General features: G+C 45.7%; 1 protein-coding gene across 1 annotated transcript in view; it reads left to right on the top strand.

Moving 5' to 3' along the window:
- TSPAN2 (tetraspanin 2) overlaps positions 1 to 27,502 on the top strand; it is a 92,227-nt gene that overhangs the window by 26,364 nt on the left and 38,361 nt on the right. Inside the window, exon 2 of the mRNA XM_033917296.1 lies at positions 9,521 to 9,626. Coding sequence (XP_033773187.1) covers positions 9,521 to 9,626 — 106 coding nt within the window. The remainder of the gene's footprint in view (positions 1 to 9,520; positions 9,627 to 27,502) is intronic.

The following is a 27,502-nucleotide window of genomic DNA, read 5'->3' as shown; positions in this document are numbered from 1 at the left end:
CCCTCTCCAAGGTAGGGAGAACGAGAGGGCACTCTCTAAATCTAAAAGGGGATAGATTCCGTACAAACGTAAGGAAATTCTTCTTCACCCAGAGAGTGGTGGAAAACTGGAACGCTCTTCCGGAGTCTGTCATAGGGGAAAACACCCTCCAGGGATTCAAGATGAAGTAGATAAAGACAGGTTGTTCACCCTCTCCAAGGTAGGGAGAACGAGGGTTGTTCACTGGTCGCTGTACAGCACTGGTCGCTGTACATGAAGAAGGACATGGTACTACTCGAAAGGGTCCAGAGAAGAGCGACAAAAATGGTTGAGGGGCTGGAGGAGTTGTCGTACAGTGAGAGATTAGAGAAACTGGGCCTCTTCTCCCTTGAAAAGAGGAGATTGAGAGGGGACATGATCGAAACATGGACAAAATGGAGCAGGGAAAGCAGTTATTTACAATGTCCAATGTGACACGGACAAGAGGACATAGACTGAAGCTGAGGGGGGACAGGTCCAGGACGAATATCAGGAAGTTCTGTTTCACGCAGCGAGTGGTGGACACCTGGAATGCTCTCCCAGAGGAAGTAATTGCAGAATCCACCGTTCTAGGATTTAAGGGTAAACTAGATGAACATCTCCTTAAGAGTGATATGGGTAAGGGTAAATTAGATGCACATCTCCCTTGAGAAGCATATAGTGATATGGGGACTAAAACTATGCCAGGGTAGACTTGGCGGGGCCTCCACTTGTGCAGATCACCGGACTTGATGGACTCAGGGTCTGATCCGGAGATGGCAATTCTTATATTCTTATGAAACATTCAAGATACTGAAGGGAATACACTTAGTAGATAAAGACAGGTTGTTCACCCTCTCCAAGGTAGGGACAACGAGAGGGCACTCTCTAAAGTTGAAAGGGGATAGATTCCGTACATACGAAAGGAAGTTCTTCTTCACCCAGAGAGTGGTGGAGAACTGGAACACTCTTCCAGAGGCTGTTATAGGGGAAAACACCCTCCAGGGATTCAAGACAAAGTTAAACAAGTTCCTGCTGAACCAGAATGTACGTAGGTAAAGCTAGACTCAATTAGGGCACTGGTCTTTGACCTAAGGGCCGCTGCGTGAGTAGACTGCGGGGCATGATGGACCACTGGTCTGACCCAGCAGTGGCAATTCTTATGTTCTTATACCTAGGTTAATTTACTCTTCCATGACATTCTCCTTCACCCCTTGACCATCTGTATGCTTAGTAGGATTTGGAGTTATAAGTTGGCCACTACTCTATTTGTGAATTTCTGTTTAGATGGTAAGACTGAATAAAGAAGGTTAGAATTGTAGTGTATAGTTGGGACAAGTCTATGGGTCCATTGGGGTTTCCCCAATTTTATGCTCTCCTTTCCTTGACACAACCAAGCATGAGCTGTCGAATTAAACAAAAGTTGAACCGTTTCTATTAATGTCAAGCTAAAGCTCAACCCTGCAATTTGGCAAGGAAGGACAAGACAGCTTGCAAGTCTTTTGACTGCAATCCCAGTTTAAGACATCGGGAGACCTCGACACTCTCTGGAGTTCATTAATTTTTGAAGCTGGGTTCCTGCCCAATACTGTGAGAAAAATGTGCTTTTGGACTAGGCTAGTTTGGATGATATAGTGAGGGATATTAGGGGGTTATACGGTGCAATAGGCTGAATCGTCAACAACTTATTTAGCAACTTAGAATATCTATATTTTTTTCCATGGGGGAAGAGGATGAAACTTAATGACAGTTCTCTCTTTTTCTCCCTATAGATAAAAAGAAAGTTGTGTTTTCTTAGTCCAAGAGATTAATGCCCTATGTTGCTTTCCTTCAAAGCCCAAAATACTAAAGAATCTATTTCCATCCACAAACTTCTTATCCCGCCTAGAACACTAAGATCCACTACCCAGTATCTTCTTCATATACCCTCTGTAAAGATAATTACCGTGTTTCCCCGAAAATAAAACAGTGTCATATTAATTTGGGGTCCAAAAAAACGCTCTAGAGCTTACTTTCGGGGATGTCTTATTTTTTTCATTTACAATAATCATCTCTCCCTTCCTTTCCTCCACCCCAATTCTTCCTCTTTCCTTTCTCCCCCCCCCACCCCCATGTACAGCATCTTTCTTTCCCTCCCTCCCTCCCATAACCCTGTGCAGAAGAACCCCACCGACCCTCCCACTGTGAGACTGACATACCTCCGCACCGAGTCCTCTTAAAGCAGCAGGGGTGGGGATTGCTGAATCAATGAGTCCGATTTTTTTCAACAAATCAGCCAGCACTAGTGTCAAGGATGGAGTCGGGGAGTGTTGGGGACATTCGGGAGGGGTGCTTCAGGGGTCAATCTTAACTAGGGCTTATTTTTGGGGTAGGGCTTATATTAGGAGCATCTTTAAAAATCAGGATAGGTCTTATTTTCGGGGAAACAGGGTATCAGTACTCGCCGGGACCCGTCTTTTGCCATTACTGCTCCTTCAATCTGGAATTCTCTTCCAACCCAAATAAGGGCAAAAAGCAATCTAGATTAATTCAAGGAAAGTTTAAAATGCTTCCTCTTCAAAGACGCCTCTGAAAGCCGATCCAGTTCCCTGATTACGGAAGCTGTTCCTGTCCTCTGATTGCTCTTCTCTATTCAGATTTCTGTTCTTTCCCCTTCTTCCTTCCTCCTGTCATTTTTACTTTATTTGTTTACTTTTCTTTAAATATTGTAGTTCTCCCTACTCTCCCCTTGTTTTCACCATACGTTATGTCTATACGTATTGTTTTTATTGTAAGTTATGTCTGTATTGTTCTTAATTATCCTCTTGATTGTTTCCCCATTTAATTTTATTGTACAACGCTTATCTGAATTTTTGATTGGCGTTTTATCAAAATTTTAATATAGTTGGAAACTTGGATTTTTAATAGAATGAAACCGAACTTTCTGGTTTGTTTATACATCCTGGATCTATTTATTTATTTGTTTAAAAATGTATATACCACCTAGAACGAAGCGGTTTCCAAGAAACACGCATATCATTAAAACAGAAACCATTACATCAAACAAGAACGTCCTTTTTCTTGGCGCCTTCATAACTGTCTGACAGCGATGATCGGCAGAGGAGAAGGTCAAGACAAGGGAATCTGATGTAAATAACACATTGATCGGAATTTGCTTATAGAAACATAGAAAATGACGGCAGAAAAGGGCCAAGGCCCATCAAGTCTGCCCACTCTAATGACCCACCCCCTAACTTCCTCCATGAAGAGATCCCACATGCCTATCCCATTTTTTTTCTTAAAATCTGGCACACTTCTGGCCTCAATTACCTGTAGTGGAAGATCATTCCAGTGATCAGCCACCCTTTCGGTGAAGAAGTACTTCCTGGTGTCGCCATGAAATTTCCCATCATTGATTTTCAACGGATGCCCTCTTGTTGCCGTGGGTCCTATAAGAGAAAAGATATCTTCTTCCACCTCGATATGGCCTGTGACATATTTGAACGTCTCAATCGTGTCTCCTCTCTCTCTGCGTTCCACAGTGACACTAGGAAGTTCTTCTTCACCGAAAGGGTGGTTGATCGCTGGAATAGTCTTCCACTTCAGGTTATTGAGGCCAGCAGTGTGCCGGATTTTAAGGCCAGATGGGATAGACATATGGGATCTATCCGTAAAGATAGATAGGGAGGGTCACTGGAGTGGGCAGACTTGATGGGCCGTGGCCCTTATCTGCCGTCTATTTCTATGTTTCTATGAGTAGAGCTGCAACTTACCCAGTCGTTCCTCATATGGAAGATCCTTTGAGTCCTGAAGTTGTAATGGAGAGCTGTAGAAAAATCCGACCAATGGGAAAGGGCGGAAACTAAAGACTGGGGATTAGGGGGAAGCAGGGGGAAATGGGTAGGGCTCGGGCATGCCCAGTGGGGCCCGGGCACTGCACGTGCTCAGAGAAAAAAAAAAAAAAAAAATCTCTCTGAGCTATTGGAGAGCTTATCCGCAAATTGGGAGGTGTTGGGACAACACCCATATGTGGCTGACTATCCTGCTGTCCACGGAGAACCTACGTTACAGGTAAGTAACTACACTTTTAAGGCCAGATGGGATAGACATGTGGGATCTATCCGCAAAGATAGATAGGGAGGGTCACTGGAGTGGGCAGACTTGATGGGCCGTGGCCCTTATCTGCCGTCTATTTCTATGTTTCTATGAGTAGAGCTGCAATTTACCCAGTCGTTCCTCATATGGAAGATCCTTTGAGTCCTGAGACCATCCTGGTGGCCATTCGCTGAATGTGTGGTTCGCTCAATTTTCATTCACTTTGCCTAAGTATATCGTGAGAAAAGTAGATTTGGATGCTTAGAGCCACTCAGCCACGTAACGTTTACCACGTAACATTTACTTCAATTATTACTATTTATTTATTCATTCATTAATTCATTCAATTTTCTATACTGTTCTCCCAGGAGAGCTCGAAACGGTTTACGTGAGTTTATTCAGGTACTCAAGCATTTTTTCCTGTCTGTCCTGGTGGGCTCACAATCTATCTAATGTACCTGGGGCAAGGGGGGGGGATTAAGTGACTTGCCCAGGGTCACAAAGAGCAGCGTGGGATTTGAACCCACAACCTCAGGGTGCTGAGGCTGTAGCTTTAACCCCTGCGCCACACTCTCCCCCCCCTCACATCTGTCGGGCTTATGTTTTTGAGGAGAAAAGATGGGGGACTAGAAGAGAGAAAAGTTGATATCGCACTCCTTACTAAAGGATATTTTACATGTGGTAATAATTTATAAACCCAAACTGTGCAAATTCTGACTTGTGGTGAGCTACTGAAGCTATGGAAGATAAATGGCTCGGAAAAAAATCAGAGGCAAAACATGAAACTTTCCACAAGAACAATGGAGTCCTCGCGCTCAGTTACAGAAATGTAAACTTTTATTTTTTTAAACCTCTGGTCCTCTATAGTTACATTCAATGAATGTCAACTAAATCAGACTGCAAAATCCCAAAATGTCTGGCAACTGCTTTGTACTTCATTGGTTTGGACTGAGGTATGGGTAATTGGTGGGGGGGGGGGGGGCAGAGTTGTGCTTCCTGCTCAAGTGTAAATAGCTTCCATTTGGGTTATAGCATAGGGTTACCATAGGGCTCCAGAAAAAGGAGGACGGATTGAGACATCCGGGTTTTACTTCCACAGAAAGCAATGGAAGTAAGGAGATCATCTGGGCTGTACTTCCATTGAAAGTAATGGAAGTAAAAACCCAGATGTCTTAATCCGTCCTCCTTTTTCTGGAGCCCTATGTTAACCCTACTACAGCACCTTGAGCCTACATTTGAAACCACCTGTGGGGGTTTCCTTATTTTATATCCCCCTCCTCACTTAAATCAATATCAGGATAAAAATCCTCAGCCCCCAGCCACAAATTGCATCTCGTTCCAGGGCCCAGCTAAGGTGGATGCAACCACTGCAAGCGTTTTTGCACCACGGTTTGGACACCAAAACCTACCTTTTTGAATCACCGTCTGTGACTTTGAACTCAGTTATTTCAATATAAGACCCCTGAGGCAGGCCTTAGGGCCGAAACACGTACGTGTCGGGTCTTGAACGTGAATAAAAGATTGAGCACCACAGGTCGCCTCTTTTGTTTTTCCTGCAGCTGAGCAATAACCATGACTGCCTCCTGCCAGGAGCTGGGCTTCCTATCTCCAGGATATGCCCAGCCCTGGCCAAAAAGGGAGCAGAAAGCAGGACTGGGAACCGAAGTCCCATCTTCTTTATGGCATATCATTGAACCCCTGGGCCAGCACGCCTGAAGCATGTTAAAACATTAAACAACAAGGTACAGCATATGCACGCCAATATTTGCATGCTACTGCTAATGTTCTTGTGCAAATATTGGACTTTAGTGCATAGCATACAGTATTCTAGAACCTAAGAGTGGGACCTGCCAATGGAGTAATAATAATAATAATAATAATAGCTTATATACAGCAATACCGTGAAGTTCTATGCGGTTTACAGAAGTACTGGGGATGGGGGGGGGGGGGAAATTAGCAGTTGCGTGCAAATATTGGCGTGCACATGCTGTATTCTATAATGGAATTTGGGTTCCCAGATGCTGCACTATCATTTGTGCTAAGCAGCCTGCATTTTAGTGCTCAAATTTGGGCAGCCTTCTGTGTCCTCTCTCCTCAGTAGGGCGTGTTGCACACCAGGGACCTTGTGTATATCACCTTCACCGCTGCACCCAGATCTCCACCAGTCCTACCGAGCAGGAGATCAGAACTAGAAGGGTGGTGGGATTTGGGGGGGGGGGGGTTTGCCAGACAGCTATAGAACCAGACCCCAAGGATGGCTCCCGTCCGTTTGCATTTAGCCAGGATATGTGATCCGGCTGATAGAGAAACTCATTTCCAATGAGGCTCAAGGGATAGAAAAGAGACAACAGGAGCAGCTATCAGATGTCATGTGAAGTGTAAAGGCATCTTGAGTGGACATGGTTTATGTTGACAGACAGACATTTAATAGAGCCATCAAAGAAAAGATCCAAGCAATAAACGAGAAGACTTAATGAGAGCACATTGATAAAGCATTGTGGCGTTCCAAAACAATCTTTTAAAAACCTCTCAGACCTATAACCAATGCTGTGTAATGGGGGGTGGGGGGGTGGGTAAGTTAATACGAGTGTTTAACGGTAAATTATTTCTGCATTAAGCTAATCACATATATACTCGGGGTACATTTATCTACAGGCAGAGTGGACTGTGCTGTGAGAATCACAAATTTGACACCATTTAGTGCATACAACTTAAAACGGGATTTGTTATCCCAGAAGCCAAAGCTGTGTACAGTATTTCCCTGCTGCAGGATCCCAGTTGGCTGTTCTTGGTGTCGCCGATAAGAGTCAGAGTCTGGCACAACCTCTTTCTGTACACTGGAGAATTCTGTGTAGGTCAGCCAAAGTTAGGCACTGAATTTTGCGCAAGGACTGAAGATCCACAAACAGAGGGGTCCTTTTACAAAGGCGCGGTGGTGGTTTGACGCGCGGAATACCGCGCGTTAAACCGCCTGCCGCGCTAGTACCTAACGCCTCCATTGACGAGGCGTTAAGATTTTAGGGGTTAGCGCGTGATGAAATGTCCAACGCGCTAACCCCCGTAGCGCGCCTTGATAAAAGGCGCTCATAGTAATTGGTTTAATTAGTGTAAACTGGCATTAACCCTTTCAGGACCATAAGGATCGTAAGCCAATTTTTGTGGTTTTGACGACATTTTTATGGTAAAAAGGGCTTGCAGATGCCAAAAAATTGATTTTTTTTTTGTGAAATATCATTATTTTTTTTAAAAAAAAAATCACACTTCTGGCTTATGGACAGTGTGGCAAGTGAATCTTCTCGTCAATCTGGCAACGACGCTAATGAATGAATGTCGGAACCAGTTTGTTTACATAAAGGCAGTATCCTATGGAATCCGTACATATCAAATTTAGAACTGTAGACGATCCCAATCAAAATTTATAGGATTTTAAAGTTATGGGACAAATATGTCCCTTGGTCCTGTATGCAGAAATGGATAGGGAGCCAATGAAGTGACTTAAGAAGCACTTAATTAGCTGTTATTAGGAGTGTACGGATCTGAAGCGAAGCCTAGTGGTTAGTGCAGCAGACTGAGATTCTATGGCACTGGGTTCAAGTCCCACCGTGGCTCCTTGTCAGTGGCGTAGCAAGGGTGAGAGGCGCCTGGGGCAGTGGCACCCATCCCCCCCCCTTGTCTCCGCCTCCCCGCCCCTTCCCTGATCCCGTCTGCCACGCGCACCCAGACGTGGCGTCGCTGGGAGAGCCGACGGGGCCGTGAAGAGTGCGTTGAGGACCGCCACGAACAACAACTTCAACTAGAGGTGCGGGGCAAGTGGAGGGGAGGAATGGGAAGAGGCAGAAAGGAAGAGGGGTGCCGGCACCCCCACCAACATGGCGCCCTCGCTCCCCCTTACTACGCCTGTGATCCAGGGCGAGTGATTAACCGTCCATTGCCTGAGGTACAAAAACAGATTGTGAGCCCACTAGGGACAGAGAAAGTACAGAACATCTAGTTGCGATATAGAAATGAGTAGGACCATGTTCCCCCCCAAAATAAGACCAGGTCTTATATTAATTTTGGCTCCAAAAAACGCTTTAGGGCTTATTTTCGGGGACGTCTTATTTTTTTTTTTTTTCATGTACAACAATCGTCTCTCCCTTCCCGTCCTCCATCCCGATTCTTCCTCTTTCCTTTCTCCCCTCCTCCCCCTCCCCCCATATGCAGCAGCTTTCCTCCCCTCTCACCCATCCCTTTGTGCAGCATCTTTCCATCCCTCCCTCTCATCCCCCTGTGCCGGGGATATTACACATGCAAAATATCTGTCCCATAGAAAAAAATCTAAAAATCTCCCACCGGCGGCCCTCCCCCAACGACACCCCACCCCTCCCAACATGTGGTGACTCATAAATGGCATGAGGGATGCCCACTCCCTCCTGCCACCCCCCCCCCCCCCGGTACCTTTAAGTCAGGAAAAGGAGGGGTGCTCAGTCAGACCCTCCTGCTCCTCCAGCCACTGTCTGCGCAATGCGGGTGAGGCCCCTCCTCTGTGCAAATCATTTGCACGCAAACTTGATAGTGAATCAATCGCTGTTTGAAAATTGGCCAACAGCGATTGAGTCGCTATCTTTAGTGAATCTGGGCCATGGTTCTTATGTAGCTGGACGCTGCCAGGTTGGGTGCAGGCCTCTCTCTCAAGCCCCTGCTGCTGTTGCTCTTTGAATTCTGTGGATATGCAAAGGATTTGAGTTTTAGTTATATCAATCATCGTGGTCTGGGAACTTACCTTCTCACGGACTTGGTGCCAAGGCTCTGGGTAGTCCCCGTGGCCCAGCATGTTCCCAGCCTTCTCGCCTGTCCGGTCCAATGGCCCGTTAGCTTCCATGAAACTGAAAAAACTGCCGGCCTCGGCAGTGATTCAGCTACGTCGCCCGTGGCACCCCTTCCTGCTTTCCGTGTCTGCCTCTGCCGCAATCCACCCGGGCGGAAACAGGAAGTTGTGTCATTGGTAGACGCGGAAAGCAGGAAGGGGAGGCACGGGCGACGTAGCTGAAACACTGCCGAGGCCGGCAGTATTTTCAGCTTCACGGAAGGTAAAGGGCCATTGGACCGGAGAGGCGAGAAGGCTGGGAACATGCTGGGCCACTGGAACTACCCAGAGCCTTGGGACCGGGCCGTGAGAAGGGAAGTTCCTGGACCATGACTCCAAGGCCGGGAATACCCCCATCATGGCTTGCACCCGGGGCGGACTGCCCCTCCCCCCCCCTTTGGTACGCCACTGTGCCCAAGTGAGTTTATGCTAGTATTCTATAATGTCTCAGGTGCACCTATTTGCAATTATACAATTTTTACCCATCACATCCCATTGGGGTGCTTAATTCAATGTTCCAAGTTATAGAATTAGCACTACTATTTTCAACGGAGGTTATGCCCTAAATGCAATACAGTAACAGCTTCTCGTTTGCTTTCACAGCTGGCTGGATCTGCAGTCACGGCCTTGGGTCTCTGGCTTCGGTTTGGTGGAGAGATTGCTGAGATATTGGCAGATGGAGAAGAGGTCCCGGCTTCCTTCTACACAGGTAGGCCAAGCAGTAGAAGGCGGTCCCCGTGCTTACAGCGAGGGTCGATTAGTGCTAAATCTATTAGCCTTGAGCACGGAGGACCCTCTTTTCAGGAAACCAGAACAATGGGCAGCGAAGTGTCTGACATTAATGGCACCAGTTGACCTTGATTTTTCTTGGGGTTCAATTTGCCAAGGTCGCACGGGCTGCCCGTGTAGAATGTGTGTTTGAAGGAAGATGTGATGTTTCCATAGCTACTGCATAAATAAGACAATGGCATGCACCAGCCTGTACGCCCACATGGTGAATAACGAATGGGCACCAGGGCAGACATTATTGGGCCAGATAATGATAAAAAGTGCACTCGGGGAAAATATGTAAACATTGCTCTCAAAGTGCGATACGAAAACTCAAGAAAGAGGTACAGGAATTCACATGGCTTATTTCCAAAGGCACGCGTTCAGAGTTTCTCTGGTTGGATTTTACGAGCTTATTAATGTGTTATTGTACTATCAAATGCATGGCAGAGAGTTTCAAGTGGCTGTGGTTATAAATGCAATTTAAAGAAGAGTTATCCTTCCCATTTTTCCAAAGGAAATTGGACTGGCCCAGTTTAGTTTAAAGTGCCCATGTCTGCTTTGAGTTAAAACTTCATGCCTGCATCCTGGTGCTATTATCTCGCTTCCGTGATACCCACATGGATGAGAGAAAGCATCAGAGCCAAATGCGATGCAGCTGTCTCTCCCTGAAGCTGCAGATGGTAGGTGCTTTACACAGGACAGAAGTACAGAGAGTTCACGGCTAAAAGGTTCTAAAAGACAGCTCCATTCCAGGCCCCCCATTAATGCCTCTCCTCCTTACTCACAGTGGCTCAGGTTTCACAAGAGAGGTTGGACATAGTACTGTTGTCCTAGCACGGGCAGAGGTTCTTCTTGAACTCAGATGGCAGGGCTGTAGTGAGCTATGTGAGGGCAGTGCGGGCACACGGGGCAAAAGGGAGACAAGGGGTTCCAAAGCTGAGTCCTGTCAGGCAGGAGGGATGCCCACTCCCTCCTGCCGCCACCTCTCCTGACGGGTACATGTGGATCGATTTTTCTTTCCGTCAAAAATTGCAAAGACTAGGTGCCACTCGATGCAGTTACAGGGAAATACTTTTAAAACCAATAGGAGGAAATATTTTTTTTCACTGAGAAAACAGTTAAGCTCTGGAACGCGTTGCCAGAGGTTGTGGTAAGAGCAGATAGCGTAGCTGGTTTTAAGAAAGGTTTGGACAAGTTCCTGGAGGAAAAGTCCATAGTCTGTTATTGAGAAAGACATGGGGGAAGCCACTGCTTGCCCTGGATCGGTAGCATGGAATATTGCTACTCCTTGGGTTTTGACTAGGTACTAGAGACCTGGATTGGCCACTGTAAGAATGGGCTACTGGGCATGATGGACCATTGGTCTGACCCAGTAAGGCTAATCTTATATTTTTATGCTCTTAAGTTCCCAATCCCTCCTCCCCCATCTGCACTGGGAAGGAGGCCTAAGACTCTGATTGGCCCATGTGCCTAAGGCCCCTCCTATGAGAGGGGCCTTAGACATCTGAGCCAATCTGGGCCTTAGGCCCCTCCCCAGTACATCCCAGAATGCACTGGGAAGGGTAAGGCCCGCCATTTTGGAGTGGCGGGCCTGCCAGCCGGAGGTTGTAAGCGTCCCTCCGGCTGGACTTTCTAATACAGAGGTATGGGAGGTGGGGGGTTTCAGGGATACATAGAGGTGCCAGGGGGCCCATAGGTTTGGAGGAGTATGAAGGGGCTGGGGAAGTCTGGAAGGGGGGTGTTGCTGGTTGGAGGGGGTTGGGAACTTCTGGAGGTGGTGGCAGGAGGGAGTGATTATCCCTCCTGCTGGGGGACTTGGGTGGGGTCATCAGTTCCAGCAGGGGGGGGGGGGCCATAGCTGTCTCTCGCCTCTTCAATCTGTTCAAAATGCTGCTGCACGACTCATATTCCTTGAGAGCCCCTATTCTCACATTAACCCTCTCCTCAAGTCGCTTCTTTGGCTCCCCGTCCATTTCCGAATACAGTTTAAATTCCTCTTGCTGACTTACAAGTGCATTCGCTCTGAAGCCCCCTGATATCTCTTCTTGTTATCCTCCCCCCACCCCCCCGCTCATCGGGCAAGCCCCTCTTATCTGTACCCTTCTCTTCCATTGCCAACTCCAGACTCCGTCTCTTCTTTCTTGCGGTGCCCAATGCCTGGAACAGGCTTCCTGAATCAATACGTTGTGCTCCGTCCACGGCAGTGTTCAAGTCCATGCTACAGGCCCACTTTTTTGAAACTGCTTTCAACTCTTAACTCCCTCTCACTGCTGTCAGATACCTAGACCCACTATAATCTCCCCAACCCTGAAATGTCCTGTCTAAATTAGATTGTAAGCTCTTCCGAGCAGGGACTGTCTATTGTGCGTACGCCTTTCAGCGCTATAGAAATAATAAATAGTAGTAGTAGATTTCTCTGCCACAATCGGCTCAGCAGCCACGTCTATTCGAATTGTAAGCCAGAATTTTGCTTGCCTACATTTCAGGCATCTGTCGTGGCCCTAGGGAGATGCCAAGGACACTTCCTGGTGAAGCCACACCCAGCCTTGGGTGAGCTTAAGTGTCCTGATGCATCGTCCTCAACTGCGACAAACACCTACGAGCGTCCTGCCTCAGGTTTTGGGGTTTTATGGGGGTTTTTACGAACGTCCCGATTGGCTGCCAGACAGCAGTAAGACCCCCCCCCATCGCTGCCTACAATCATGACGCCCGTTTATAGAATCATCCCCAAAATGTATATATTGGAAGAATATTTGGGGGTCATGGACATAAGATAGGTGTATGTTCTACTTCTGTATTTTAATTTTCAGGTGTATGTTTACTGTAATAAATGGAGATGTCTAGTATCTTCGCTAGTGGGTAGCGACACTGAGACTTTTCTCCACTTCTATACACTTCTCCCTCCGTATTCGCTGTGATAGGGGATTAACAGAACCGCAAATACAGAAAAACCGCAAATAACTTTTTCATACGTTATTCGCTGTTTTCTATTAAAAACCATCGTGAATATAGTGAAACCGCGAATAACATGGTGGGAGACCTGGCCTGTTCCTGAAGGAGGCAAAACACAGTGAAGAAAGTGCTGGAAATCGGCGATTTTCTCTGTAAACGGCTTGGAATCAGTGATTTCTCTACGCAAGCTGATGTAATTTGGGGGGAGGAGCAAACAAACTAAAAACCGCAAATAATCGAAACCGCGAATACGGAGGGAGAAGTGTATTTCTATAGTGCTACTAGATGTACACAGCGCTGTACAGAGTCACAAAGAAGACAGTCCCTGCTCCAAAGAGCTTACAATCTAAACAGACAAGATAGGCAAACAGGATCTCATGGATACAGTTAAGGGGAACGGTTAATCTGTTACAATCAAGCCATTGTGACATCACTGATGAGGTTGGCTCTTATTGGTGGAATGAGGCATTGTGACATCACAATCTCAGCTCTGCTTCCCAAAGACTGAAACTCTTCACACTATTATGATGAATGACACTTCTCCCTCCGTATTCGCTGTGATAGGGGATTAACAGAACCGCAAATACAGAAAAACCGCGAATAACTTTTTCATACGTTATTCGCTGTTTTCTATTAAAAACCATCGTGAATATAGTGAAACCGCGAATAACACGGTGGGAGACCTGGCCTGTTCCTGAAGGAGAGGCAAAACACGGTGAAGAAAGTGCTGGGAATCGGCGATTTTCTCTGTAAACGGCTTGGAATCAGTGATTTCTCTATGCAAGCTGATGTAATTTGGGGGGAGGAGCAAACAAACTAAAAACCGCAAATAATCGAAACCGCGAATACGGAGGGAGAAGTGTATTTCTATAGTGCTACTAGATGTACACAGCGCTGTACAGAGTCACAAAGAAGACAGTCCCTGCTCCAAAGAGCTTACAATCTAAACAGACAAGATAGGCAAACAGGATCTCATGGATACAGTTAAGGGGAACGGTTAATCTGTTACAATCAAGCCATTGTGACATCACTGATGAGGTTGGCTCTTATTGGTGGAATGAGGCATTGTGACATCACAATCTCAGCTCTGCTTCCCAAAGACTGAAACTCTTCACACTATTATGATGAATGACACTTCTCCCTCCGTATTCGCTGTGATAGGGGATTAACAGAACCGCAAATACAGAAAAACCGCGAATAACTTTTTCATACGTTATTCGCTGTTTTCTATTAAAAACCATCGTGAATATAGTGAAACCGCGAATAACACGGTGGGAGACCTGGCCTGTTCCTGAAGGAGAGGCAAAACACGGTGAAGAAAGTGCCGGGAATCGGCGATTTTTCTCTGTAAACGCTTGGAATTGGCGATTTCTCTACGCAAGCTGACGGAATTTGGGGGGAGGAGCCAGCAAGCTAAATACCATGAATAATCGAAACCGCAAATGCTGAAACCGCAAATACGGAGGGAGAAGTGTAGTGAGTCTTTTTTTTTTGGGGGGGGGGGGGTGTTTTCTCTTTTTCTCTTCCTTTCTTGTGAATAACAAGTAGAATTGAGTGAGTGGATTTTGGTGGGTGTTTAAACACTTCGCCACTGTCTGGATCAAGACGTCCGAAGCTGCCAACAGTCCTCCTGGATAAAGCTTAACAAAAGTTCAGGAAGCAGTTAACAAAAGCTGAAATGGCCCAAAATAGTCACTATGGAAATATTGCCTTGCAGTTGAGGTTGGCCTTCACTGGGCCCAAAACCACAAAAGACTTCAAGTTCATAACAATCTTATAAGCAGGCAGTTTACAGTTTTTCCGCTCGCAGTGACATTCTAGACCTGGGGTTCCTTACTTTTGATCTATTCTTTATATTATTTCCAGTTATAAAGTGCAGAGGTCTATGGATTTAGGTTAAACTCAATGCAGTTAGATTCAGGAAGAGTAGGTATTTCCCTGTTGCCACAGAGGTCACAATCTCATTTCATACCAGAGGTAATAGAGGGTTAAGTGACCCTCCCAAGGTCACAAAAAGCGGTTCATAGACAACTCGGCGAAAGACAAAGGCGTGCGCCGACAATTGAGCGCAAGACGGAGGTGCGCGCCGAAGAAAATTACAGTTTTTAGGGGCTCCGACGGGGGGTTGTGTTCGGGAGCCCCCCAGTTTACTTAATAGATATCGCCCCGGCGTTGTGGGGGGTTTGGGGGCTTGTAACCCTCCACATTTTACTGTAAACTTAACTTTTTCCCTAAAAACAGGGAAAAAGTGAAGTTTTCAGTAAAATGTGGGGGGTTACAACCCCCCCCCCACCCCCCACAACACTCCCACAATGCGGCGCGATCTCTATTAAGTAAAGTGGGGGGATTCCCCCCTACGCCCCCCCCCGTCGGAGCCGTAAAAACAGTAATTTTCTGTGGCGCACACCTCCGCGCTGCGCTCAAATATTTTTAGGAATCCCAAAAAGTTTTTTTAAAAAGGTGTTTATTGAAAGCAGCATTTCTGCCTGCTACTGGAAGCACCTAGGGTTGGAGGGGTTTGGGAACTTCAGGGGACTTTCTACTACAGAGGTATGGCAGGTGGAGGGTTTCAGGGGGACTTAAGGGTGTCGGGGAGCCCTTAGGTTTGGGGGAGTGTGAAGGGGCTGGGGAAGTCTGGAAGGGGGTTTCATGATTAAATTCTATATTCACAATGACTCCCAAACCCTTACCAGAAAAATCCTGAAGAAAATGGACATCTTGATTTGTTCGCCTAACAGTTAAGCTAGCCTTGCTTTCTCTTCCGTAAGTTTTACTCAATTGCCTCAGTCTTGCGAAAAAAGAAAAACATATCGGGTTTCGTGAACGTTCCCTACCTTTTTATTTTCTTGTTTGAGTCCTGCTTGCCTGCAGACTTCAGGCCGCCGGCAGCATCAGTCAGTAGTAGACGCTGCTTTCGGTAGCTCCAGACGCTTTTCCTCTCTGCTTTAGCTTCCTGTCCCCGCAGATGCATGATGTTGCAGAGAGAAAGCTTCCGGGCCGCCGACTGCAGTGTCTTCAGTTGATTGACAGTGCCAGCGGCTCGGTCTGCAGGCTGGCGCTGACGGCCGAAGCGTTGGGCAACTTAAGAGATCAGAGGAGCACCTCCCTAGGAGCTGCACCCTGTGCCATAGTAAAGAGGGTACGGGTCCACCCCGGGCGCGGTCTTGGTAGAGGCATTGGCACCCATCCTCCTCTTCCCCCCCCGTTCCTTTCTGACCGCCCCCTTCTCATATGCGTGCGCCCCTTCCTTTTCCTCGCACCTCTTTGATTTTCCTTGCGTGAGCAGCATTGCGAACTCACTGCACGCATCGGGTGTCGCTTCTATCTGACGTCACTTCCGGGCCCTGCTCCTACCGTGTTTCCCCAAAAATAAGACACTATCCTATTAATTTTGGGCCCAAAAAAGGCACTAGGTCTTATTTTTTTTTCATGTACAGTGATTATCTCTCCCTTCCTCTCCTCTACCCCAATTCATCCTATTTCCTTTCTCTCCTGATGAGGTGATCTTTTTGTAGCAGTCAATATGAGGCTATTATATCGTTTTAGAGATTGTTTTTCTATTGTATTTTCATTTTTTATTATTATTGTCATTATTTACTGAATCAAGCGCTTTGGTCATATTTTTAACACTGGTATTTATGCCAAACTGCAAATTGCCATCAGCCACTTTGAGCAATCTTTTTTGACCTGAACGGTGGATTGTAAAACCAAATGCAAATAAAAATAGAAACCTCATATTGTTTTTCAAAATGCATGAGGTTACTTGCACAGGAGCCAGAAACCACAGTAAGAAGTGCTCCAGGGAAACAGCGAGCCGCCCCCGAGCACACACGACAAAGCTGTGGGGATTTCCTCGTCTCCTGGAGACAACAGGCTTAGAGGTTTCTGTGAAGGATGATCTCAGCTCTCTTTAAGGATGCTGCCTTCCCCCTGCTTGCATGGTGTGTCTCGTGTAGAGGACAAATGGAAGGTCATGTTTTTGTAGCATGCACATGTTCTTCTAGCTGGCACTATGGCAGTGTTAGTGTGTGATGTGAACAGGTAACACCGGAACGTAGACTGCAGCTCGGTTTATCCCAGGTTCAGTCAAATAATTCTACAGACGGTCCCTCAATAACGTGGATTTCAATTATTCCTAAAGGAAAATGCTACTAGGACAAACTTGCCTGTCTGTTGGAGATTCAGGGAATAATCTAAACATGAGGTGATGCGAGTGTGGATAAAGGTTTTGGTAGTGTGCTCGGAAAGGAGAGGGCACATTTTGGTAATATTATAGAGGAAGAAGTGACAGGCTTTAGTGGTTTGTTGGATCTAAACAGAGAAGGAGAGAGAGAAGTCAAAGATGACCCTGAGGTTGCAAGCAGATAAGACAGGGAGGGCAAGAGTGTTGTCCACAGAAATAGAGAACAGGAGACGGTTCATAGACAAGTCGGCGAAAGACAAAGGCGCGCGCCGACAACTGAGCGCAAGACGGAGGCGCGCGCCGAAGAAAATTACAGTTTTTAGGGGCTCCGACGGGGGGTTTTGTTGGGGAGCCCCCCCAGTTTACTTAATAGAGATCGCGCCGGCGTTGGGGGGGGGGCTTGGGGGGTTGTAACGCCTCCGCGCTGCGCTCAGTTGTCTGCGCGCGCCTTTGTCCCGGCGCGCTTTTGACCTGACACCCAGGAGACGGGAGAAGTGATAAGAGGCTGGAAAGATAAGAGGCTCAAACTAGTATTGTTTGATTTCTACCTTATTGCTGTGCAACTGCCACATAGCTCAAGATGTGAATTACAAGACATTTGTATACCGCAAACATCTCGCAGTTCTATGCAGTTAACATAAAGAGAACTGTGCATTCGCAGAGAATTAAAAAATAACAATGGAAACATACATTACATCCACATAATCCCCCCCCCAAAAAAAAAATTGCTTAAATAAGTTTTTGACATTTTCCTATAATGATCATAAGATACAGATGCTCGTCTTATAGGGTTTAGATTTCTCTCCCAACTTGCCTGAAAAGCCAACATCTTTTCCACATACAGTCAAACCTCAGTTTGCGAGTAACGTGGTTGACTCAATTTGTGAGTCCCCTCGCCCACGAACCGGCATCGCCTCCCCTTGCGAACGCCCGCCCAATCTAAAGCCTTACCCCCATCTGGCACCGGCACGCAGCATCAACCCACAGGAGGCAGACAGCGTGCCAGACTTTAAGAATAAATGGGATACCCATGTGGGATCCCTACGAGGGTCAAGATAAGGAAATTGGGTCATTAGGGCATAGACAGGGGGTGGGTAAGCAGAGTGGGCAGACTTGATGGGCTGTAGCCCTTTTCTGCCGTCATCTTCTATGTTTCTATGAGGTGCCCGAAGATCATGCTGCTTGCCGGCTAGACCTTGAGCATCTGCACATGCTCAGGACCTTCTGGCTTTCGTTCTCGTTCTCACAACACTGTGTTGATCTAGTAGTGCTATGGAAAGGATAAGTAGTAGTAATGGGAATAGTAAAGTAGGAATTGTAATGGGAATAGAAGTGGAAATAGAAACAGAAGTAATGGGAGTGGGAATGGGAATAGAATAGGAGTAGTAAAGTTCTAGTAGTACAGTTGTAGAAGTAGTAGAGGTATAGGAGTAATGGGAGTAAGAGTAAGAAGAGTAACAAGAGTAGTAATGGGAGCAGAAGTGGAAATAGAAACAGGAGTAATGGAATAGTAGGGGTAATGAGAGCTTGAGTGGGAATAGTAACAGGAGACAGAAAGTACGAGTAATACAGCTGTAGAAGTAGTAGAGGTATAGAAGTAATGGGTGTAAGAGTTAGAATAATAACAAGAGTAGTAATGGGAGCAGAAGTGGAAATAGAAACGGGAGTAATGGAATAGTAGGAGTAATGAGAGCTTGAGTGGGAATAGTAAAAGGAGACATAAAGTACAAGTAATACAGTTGTAGAAGTAGGAGAGGTATAGGAGTAATGGGAGTAAGAGTTAGAATAGTAACAAGAGTAGTAATGGGAACAGAAGTGGAAATAGAAACAGGAGTAGTGGTATAGTAGGGGTAATGAGAGCTTGAGTGGGAATAGTAACAGGAGAGAAAGTACGAGTAATACAGCTGTAGAAGTAGTAGAGGTATAGGAGTAATGGGTGTAAGAGTTAGAATAATAACAAGAGTAGTAATGGGAGCAGAAGTGGAAATATAAACAGGAGTAATGAGAGCTTGAGTGGGAATAGTAACAGGAGACATAAAGTATGAGTACTACAGTTGTAGAAGTAGTAGTACTGTCTCTACACCACATGTAATAGGTGCAAAGGAAATTGTCCCTTCTTGACGTCCTCTCCATTGCGATTCTGTTACAACCCCATTCTATGCAAAATTTTTCTCTGTAATGGTGTTTCTGGAAGCTCATTTGCAGCTCATAACTATGCCACCTTATCTGCTCTTTTCATCAAGGTCACATACTGCTTCCTTGCTCCTAAAGGATTCCTTTCTGAATCGCTTTCTTTCCTACCCAAATTTTTCTAATCTCCTGTCCAAGAACTCCAGGAACCACATTTTTATCACCTCTATCCCTTTTGTTTCCCCTAACTTGTGCTCTCAGATCTAACACACTTCATCAGTGTTAAACAAGAATTCTCAATTGACTAAAGCCCTGTTGTATTAGTTTGGCAGCACCCAATACATCATTTGCAAACACCCAATACATCATTTGCTTGCTTTTGCAGTTCCATCTTCTTCAGCTCTTAAGATTAATAATTAAAGGTGCGGTAAATTAATGGCCTCTCTCTAGCTTGAAAGAGTTCCATTATCTCTAACTTACATCTTCTCTTCTACCGATTTTTCTGGTCTGCTGTGCCAACTTTCCACTTATTTTGTGGCTGTGTACTTCTGACAGCTTCCAGATATTGTGAGAGCTTCAGTGAGCTGTGCATCAAATGCTCCCGCTTCCTCTTCCAGAGATGTTGGTCTTCCTAGCTCCATCAACTCCATGGTCTATATCGGGGGTCTCCAAAGTACTGCCTGTGATATGATTTTATCTGGCCCGCGGAAGAATTGTGCGGAAATGCGCCAATTGGACTCATTTTCCAATGAGAATCCGCAAAAAAACAAAACAAAACACGGGGTGTTGATAGATTTCAAATGCATTAATTAACATTGTGTTCAAAATATATTAATATTCCATGTTAATATTAATATTACTAGTATTTTAGCCCGTTACATTAACAGGTGCTAGAATATATGTCTGTCTGTCTTTCTTTCTGTGTCTCTTTCCCTCCCGCTGTCTTTCTTTCTGTCTGTCTCTCTTCCTGGCCCCCTTTGTCTGTCTTTCTGTGTCTCTCTCTGCCCCTATGCCTTTCTTCTTTTCTTTCTGTCTCCCTTCCTCTCACTGTCTAGCTTTCTTTCTATCTATCTATCTGTCTCTCCCCCCCCCCCCCACTTCCCTGTACAGCAGCCACAGCAGCATTCCCTCCCCCTCCATGTCCCTGTGCAGCAGCATTCCCTCCCTCTCCACTACTTTCCTGAACAGCAGCATTTAGATCCCCCCTTCCCTGTGCAGCAGCCACAGAAGCAGCAGCAGCATTCCCTCCCACCCCACACCACTTCCCTGTGCAGCAGCAGCGTTTCCCCTACCCCCTTTCCCTTCCCTCGGTCTTGCCTGCTCCCTTAGTCCCTTGCCGCCCCCACCCTTCCCTTTCCGCGGTCCGACAAATCTGCCGATTCCAGCAGCGTGTGCAGCACTCTACACACGCTGCTTCGGGGTCTTTTACTGCCCTGATTTACTTTGGCACGTCCCTGATGACATCATCAGAGACGCAGCAGAGCAAATCAGGGGAGTAAAAGGCCCCGAAGCAGCGTGTGTAGAGTGCTGCACACGCTGCTGGAATCAGCTGGTTTGGAGTTGGGACCAGGGCATCCCTTCGCGGCTGGAGTGTTTTGGGCTTCCCTTCCCGCGAGGTGTCACCGCGGCTCCTCTCGATCCCGCCAGCGTCGGAAGCCTTCTCCGACGCTGGTGCGGCTGGTGAGAGGAGTCCTTTAAATTTACTTAGTGATTTTTCTTCCTTAATAAACGATGGTAAGGAATTCCATATTCTGGGCACTGTAACTGCAAAGATCGTATCTTCTGTTTTTGGACGTATCATAGTACATAATGTTCGCCATTAAGGGCACCTTTTACTAAGGTGCCCTAGAGTTTTTAGTATGCGCTGTCGCCCGCGCTTAGTATAAAGGAGCCCTTAGCTTAAATCCCTTCATGTTCATAGAAGTGGATCCTTTCTTGGATATGATCCTGGGCCTTTCAGTGCCTGGTATTTTCATCTCTCTTTCTTGCAGACAACCGGGATTCTGGAGTTTTTCATCCTATCCTCTTTTCCTGTTTCTTCCATAATCAGATGCTTTATTCTAGTTAAAAATTGCCTGTTTTGGCAAAGCTGATGAACTGTTCACGATTATTCTTATTATGGTTTTAGTTTTTAATAATGTTTTAATACAGTGGTCTCCAACTCAAACCCTTTGCAGGGCCACATTTTGGATTTGTCGGTACTTGGAGGGCCTCAGAAAAAAATAGTTAATGTCTTATTAAAGAAATGACACTTTTGCATGAGGTAAAACTCTGTATAGCTTATAAATCTTTCCTTTTGGCTAAGTCTTAATAATATTGTCATTTATCGCTAAAGAGACATACGATCAAGAAACTGTTTTATTTTACTTTTGTGATTATGATAAACATACCGAGGGCCTCAAAATAGTACCTGGCGGGCCGCGTGTGGCCCCCGGGCCGCGACTTTGAGACCACTGTTTTGTTTTGTTTTTTTATTAGAAGTTCAATAATTAACAATATCAAATGATACCAAAGAAAAAAGATACTCTCACAAAGTTACAAATTTATACAAAAACATAAATAATCTTTTTCAAGCCCACAATTTTGGGGAGTCATACTACTTAACAACCACATTTAATAAAGGAAAACATGACTTTTTAGGATTAGTTGTATGTAATGGTGATTTTGTTTTTAAATTATGTATGTAGCTCTGTAACCGTTTAATTATAAACGGTATAGAAATTTTTAAAATCAATAACTTCTTCCAACAATAACTGCAACTCCCGTTGTGAAACCCGTGCTCAAGTGAACTGGCAAAAAGCAAAGCTAGTATAACTTCTTAGACTTAAGGATTAGAGTTAAACCAGTTACTGTAAAACTTGATTGGGCGGTAGGACAAATTTATCTTTCGGTTTTCAGTGCTGAGAAAATAGGCAACTAGTGGCATCAATTTTCCTTCCATTGGAGCTGAGCTAGGGACTGGATATGCCTACCTCCTATCCTTCATTCAACGCTCGTGTCCTCGGTTCATAATCTTGTTGTAAACCGCATTGAATCCTAGCTGAAATTTGCGGTATAGAAGGCAAATGTATGGTGTGGTATGGTAATAGGCATTCTGGGTGGCAGCATTCCAGTCCAAAGTAGGCCTGAAACGTTTGCTTAATTCATGTGAGCGCCATCGGGTAAAGTCTTGCATTCTGACTCCGCACCCTTCTTTCCTGCCGGGTCAGGATATAAGACCTGATATTTCAAAATGAACCAATCCCTCAATTCTGAACTCACTGCTGTTAAACTGAGGTCCGGTGTCTTTTTTTCCCAAGATGCTCAAACATACTTATATGAGATGTACCAGTCATTAGAGCCAAAAATGCTTTGGCATCTTTCACTCGGACATCGACAGGAAGCCCTGTATGCTTTCACTTTGCTTGAGTAGCTACAAACTTAAGGGAATTACAGGGCTAACACTTCCATTCACTATTACACTTCATTTTTCATCACAAATCGGTGCAAGCCGGCTCCAGTATACCACTAGATGCACTCTGTATTGTGGTATCACTCCTCTTAACCCTCCTCCCCCATAATCAAAAGGATTGCTATTCTGTTTGAGGCTCCTGTGATGCAGGCCATGAAAATACTCAAACCTCTGGCAGGACAGTGGCTGAAAATGCTGTTGCAGGGCATACAGCGTGGGGCCCATTTAAAATTTTTAGCAATAAAAAAAACCTTTAACCTATTATCTAGCGCACATGATTTTGAAGCATTGCCGAGATATTTGGTGGATATGAAGTCACAATTTTAGAAGAGATTCACAGATTTTGATGAGTGTAAATCATGTTTCAAATATATATATATATATATCTATCTAATATAATAAAACCCTAAGCCGCACATGCGCACTCTTACCTGCATGCTCCCGTTTTCCATGCGCTGTAGGTCCCCGTAAGTAGGAGTGTGCATGCGCGGCTTAGGGTTTTGTCGGCTTCAGGCAGCGCGGAGGCTGTCGGCCGCGGCGGCTCATGGCGTCTGCAGGCCGCGGCGGCTGTCGGCGGCTGTCGGCGGAAGGCACATGCGAGGTAAGGGATGCTGCTGGACAGGGGAAGAGACGGGGGGGGAGAAAAAGGAAGGGAGGCCTGCTGGACGGGGGAGCAGGAAAGAGGTGCTAGGGGGGAAGAAAAAGGAAGGGAGGCCTACTGCTGGATGGGGGAGCAGGAAAGAGGTGCTGATGGACAGGGGAAGAGGCGGGAGGGGGGAGAAAAAGGAAGGGAGGCCTACTGCTGGACAGGGGGACAGGAAAGAGGTGCTGCTGGACAGGGGGGAGATAAAAAAAGGCAGAAGGGCTGCTGCTGGATAAGAGGAGCAGTGAAGGGGTGGTGGTGGACACAGGGAAGGTAAAAGGAAGGGAGAATGGGTGGACAGCCAAGGAAAAAGAAAGACATCAATACAGAAAGTGGCTAAGGAGAGAGAGAGAGAAAGAAATAAAGACAGACACACACACACATATATTCTAGCATCCGTTAATGTAACGGGCTATAAGACTAGTATATATATATATATATTCATATGGTTCATAGGCACATGGACTTCTGATCAAGCAGTTTATTAGAAAATGTTCATACAGCCCACTCACGTGGATTTTTGTATCTCTGGCAAAATGCTGAGGGTGTAGAGAAGTGCCTCTCAACCCTTTCCTGAAGGCACACCAAGTCAGCCTAGATTTCAGATATATCTCAATGAATATGCATGATATAGATTTGCTTACACTTGATCTCCAATATATGCAAATCTGTCTCATGTTTATTCATTATGGCCATCCTAAAAAACCTAATTGGCTAGGGGTGCCTTCAGGAGAGGCCCTGGTTTAGAGGATACAGGATGGATGAGAAGCTTATTAAGAGCTGTTTGCACGTAAAAGCAAAGACTTCCTATGAGGTTTAATTATACACTGAAGTTTTAGCCCAAGAGGATTTCCAAGTTCTCCTTGGTGACCGTATCATCACAACTGTTACAGATTGGTTGCCCTGCAGTCTGCGGCCTTGCTTGCAGTGTTAAGTAAAGCAAGATCATGAAGGGCATAGAAAAAATAGACAGGGACAGATTTTTCAAATTAAGGGGATCAATAAGTACAAGGGGGCACTCAGAGAAATTGAAAGGGGAGAGGTTTAGAACAAACGCCAGGAAGTTCTTTTTCACACAGAGGGTGGTGGATACATGGAACGCGCTACCGGAGGATGTGATAAACAGGAGCACGCTACAGGGGTTCAAAGAAGCTTTGGATAGGTACTTGGAAGACAAAGGGATTGAGGGGTACAGATAAGAGTAAAGATAGATTATAGGGATGGGATTAGAGGTAAGTTACAAAATTAGTCTGGGACCACTGTTCAGGCACTAGGCCTGATGGGCCGCCGTGGGAGCGGACCGCTGAGCAGGATGGACCTCTGGTCTGACTCAGCGGGGGCAACTTCTTATGTTTTTATGTTCTTATTAATGGGTTTAGCAATTCAGCAAATTTTGACTTGCTGGAAAAATAGTTCTAAACTTTCAGATTATGCCTGGTGGAAGGAACGATGTTTGTTTGATGCGGAAGTATGAGGAAGCAGCTGCTGGAAATCAGAGGTGAATGCCATGGGGTTTGTTGGATTCTTATTGTATAAATTTATGAAACCTGTGGGGATGTTCTATTATTTGTGATTTAAAAGTCAATGAAACATTATTGAACTTGAGTCAATGCATCAACTTGAATCAACACTTTTTTTGTTGGGGGGGGTCCAAGAGCTCCGCCCCAGATACCACCATAGCTCTTCCCCCCAGACCCCGCCCCCATAATAATAGTACTAATTGTAAAGCCATTTTTCCATTCGTTTTTCATATAGTCATACAATATGATCTGATTAACAATACATAATAGTTAACCACAAAATTAAAACTACACTGTATGCTTCTTAGCATTCATTTCTAGCAGAACACCTGGCCTTGGTCACACATGCAGAACACAGATAACCCCTATGCAAATACAGGACCACAAACTAAAAGTACAAATGTACACGAATGAAACCCTAAGATGCCAGACTCTACATGCAGTACAATGCCAGAGAAATAGAAAGAAAATAATTTCTTCCCACATTTTCTTGAATTCAGACACAGGGCTCTTTTTACTAAGGTGCGCTGGCATTTTTAGCGCACGCAGGAAATTACCGCACGCTACGCTTTTAGAATTAACACCAGCTCAATGCTGGCATTAAGGTCTAGCGCGCGGGACAACGTAGCATGCGCTATTCTGCGCTTTAAAGCCCTAACGCGGCTTAGTAAAAGGAGCCCACAGTCTTTCTGCAAAATATAAACAGCAGATATAAATTCTCAGAACTAACACATTTCAATCAATAAATTGAAAATAAAATCATTTCCCCTACCTTTGTTGTCTGGTGATTTTTATTTTTCTAATCATCTTTTCCCAGACTCTAGTTGTACTTCCTTCTGTCTGTACTCTTAACAGTGTTTCCAGGACCTTCTTATCCATTTGCTGTTTTTCTCTCCTCCTACATCCATCTTATCCAAAATCACAGGGGATTTAAGTCCAAACAATTCGCTTGGGGTAGAGGAGGAAATCAGTACAGAACAAATGCAGAATCCCTTACCCGTCAAAAAATCTTAAATCATCCAATTCAGAAAATGCTGCACAACTGACTTTTTTTTATTGATTGTTTAAATTTAAATGCGCTTATATAAAATACTTCAGCAGGGTGCCAAACAGTGATACGAGGTCGCTGACACAGTGCGTGGGTTCATAATCACAGCACATTACATTAAGCGCTACAACTTCTGTTGTATATATAGCTCGACAAGATTTAAAAGTTTGAACTCTTATCTGGAATAGTGTCTCTCAGCTCCAACACAGTCTGCTTCCATAAGAAGCATTTCTTCTATCTCTCTTCCCTTCTACACCCATCACTGTGCACGATCTCCTCCCTCACTTTCCACTTCCCTTCCATACTTGTATACCATCTCCTCCCTCTTGCTCCCTCTCTCGTGGTCTGACATTTCTGTCTTTCCTCTTCCCCCCCCCCCTTCCTATGGTCTGGCATCTTTCTCCTCTCCTTCCCACAGCCTGGCATCTCTTTCCTCTCCCATGGTTCGGCATCTCGCTCTCCTTCCCTTCCCCTTTCCATACTCCAATATCTTTCTCCTTCCCTCCCCCCCCCCCCCCTGGTCTGGTATCTCTCTCCTCTCCTTTCCGCAGTCTGACATCTCTCTCCTTTCCTTCCCGCAATCTGGCATATATCTCTCCCCTCCATTCCTTACATTACCTAGTCTGGCATCTCTCTCTCCTTCCTCTTCCAGTGGTCTGACATCTCTCTCTCCCTCCTTCCATCACACTTCTCCGGAATCTCATTCCCGTGTAACATTTCTCCCTCCCTTCCTCCTTTCTGCCCGCTACAGTTCAACATCTCCACTTCCTTCCTTTTTTCTGGTCCCCTCCCAATCCAACATTTCTCCCTCCACCAGTCCAACATTTCTTTTTTTCTGCCTCCTATATGCTTCCTTTCCTCCATTCCCTCCTTCATTCAACAATTCTCCCTTTCCCTCTCCCTCCATGAGTCTAACTTTTCACTCTCTGCCCTCTCCCCCTTCTCCTAAGTGTGACATTTCTCCTTCCCTCTTTTCTGCCCTCCCCATCCATCTCTCCCTCTCTCCATGAGTCAAACACTTTCTCTCTCACTCCTCACCCCCTTCCCTCAAGTGTGATATTTCTCCCTCCTTCCTGCCCCAGTCTATCTCTCCCTCTCTGTCCCCTAGTGTCTTCTTGTGTGCTCTCTCTGCCCTGGCTCTTCTCTACCCCACTCCACAATCTACCTTCATTTGCAGCTGAAAAGATGTTGCTGGCAGCATCCAATCACATAAGCTACCCTGCCACTCGCACTTGTGTCTCTTCTGTACTGCGGGCCTGCTTCTGGTGAAAAGGAAGTTACATCAGAGAGGGCAGGCCGCAGTAGTAAAAATATGCTGGTGCCGGCAGCAGGGCAGCATATGTGCTTGGCTGCTACCAGTGACGTTCTTTGGGCTGCAAATGAAGGTAGGACTGTCCCTACTCTGGACAATAATCAGGGCAATTTTTTTTGGGGGGGACACGGTCCCCCCCCATTCTGACGCCTATAAATGAATGTCTTAAAGAAGGCAGCACTTAGCCCTTGAAGACTATGTAAGGGCCTTATGGATTTTCCCTCTTTAAGCTGTCCAACTGTAACGGAGATGCCGAATAAAGACTCCATTCATGCAGTGCACCACACAAAATGTTCTCCTTTCACATTTGTTTTCATTTTACTGTTTCGAGTCATGTTTTCCATTCCCATCTCTTAGGTGCGTGTTGAGGTAGGCAAAAGAAAAATTAAAATATTTTCCGAGAAAACATTTGGAAATGAGCTGTTGGTGTCGGCAGTCAAGTAAGCAGAGCTGGTCCTTGTACGAAAGCACCACATTCAATACCAATGGAGGCAGGTGATAAATAGGTGGGGGGGGGGGGGGAAGCCATGTTTGTTGGTTTATTGGGATTTATTAACCACTTTATGAAGAGATTC

Source organism: Geotrypetes seraphini, chromosome 13, assembly GCF_902459505.1.
Source record: "Geotrypetes seraphini chromosome 13, aGeoSer1.1, whole genome shotgun sequence".
Classification (NCBI taxonomy): domain Eukaryota; kingdom Metazoa; phylum Chordata; class Amphibia; order Gymnophiona; family Dermophiidae; genus Geotrypetes; species Geotrypetes seraphini.
The sequence above is the reverse complement of the archived record's forward strand: the minus strand, read 5'-3'. Positions and strand labels throughout refer to the sequence as shown.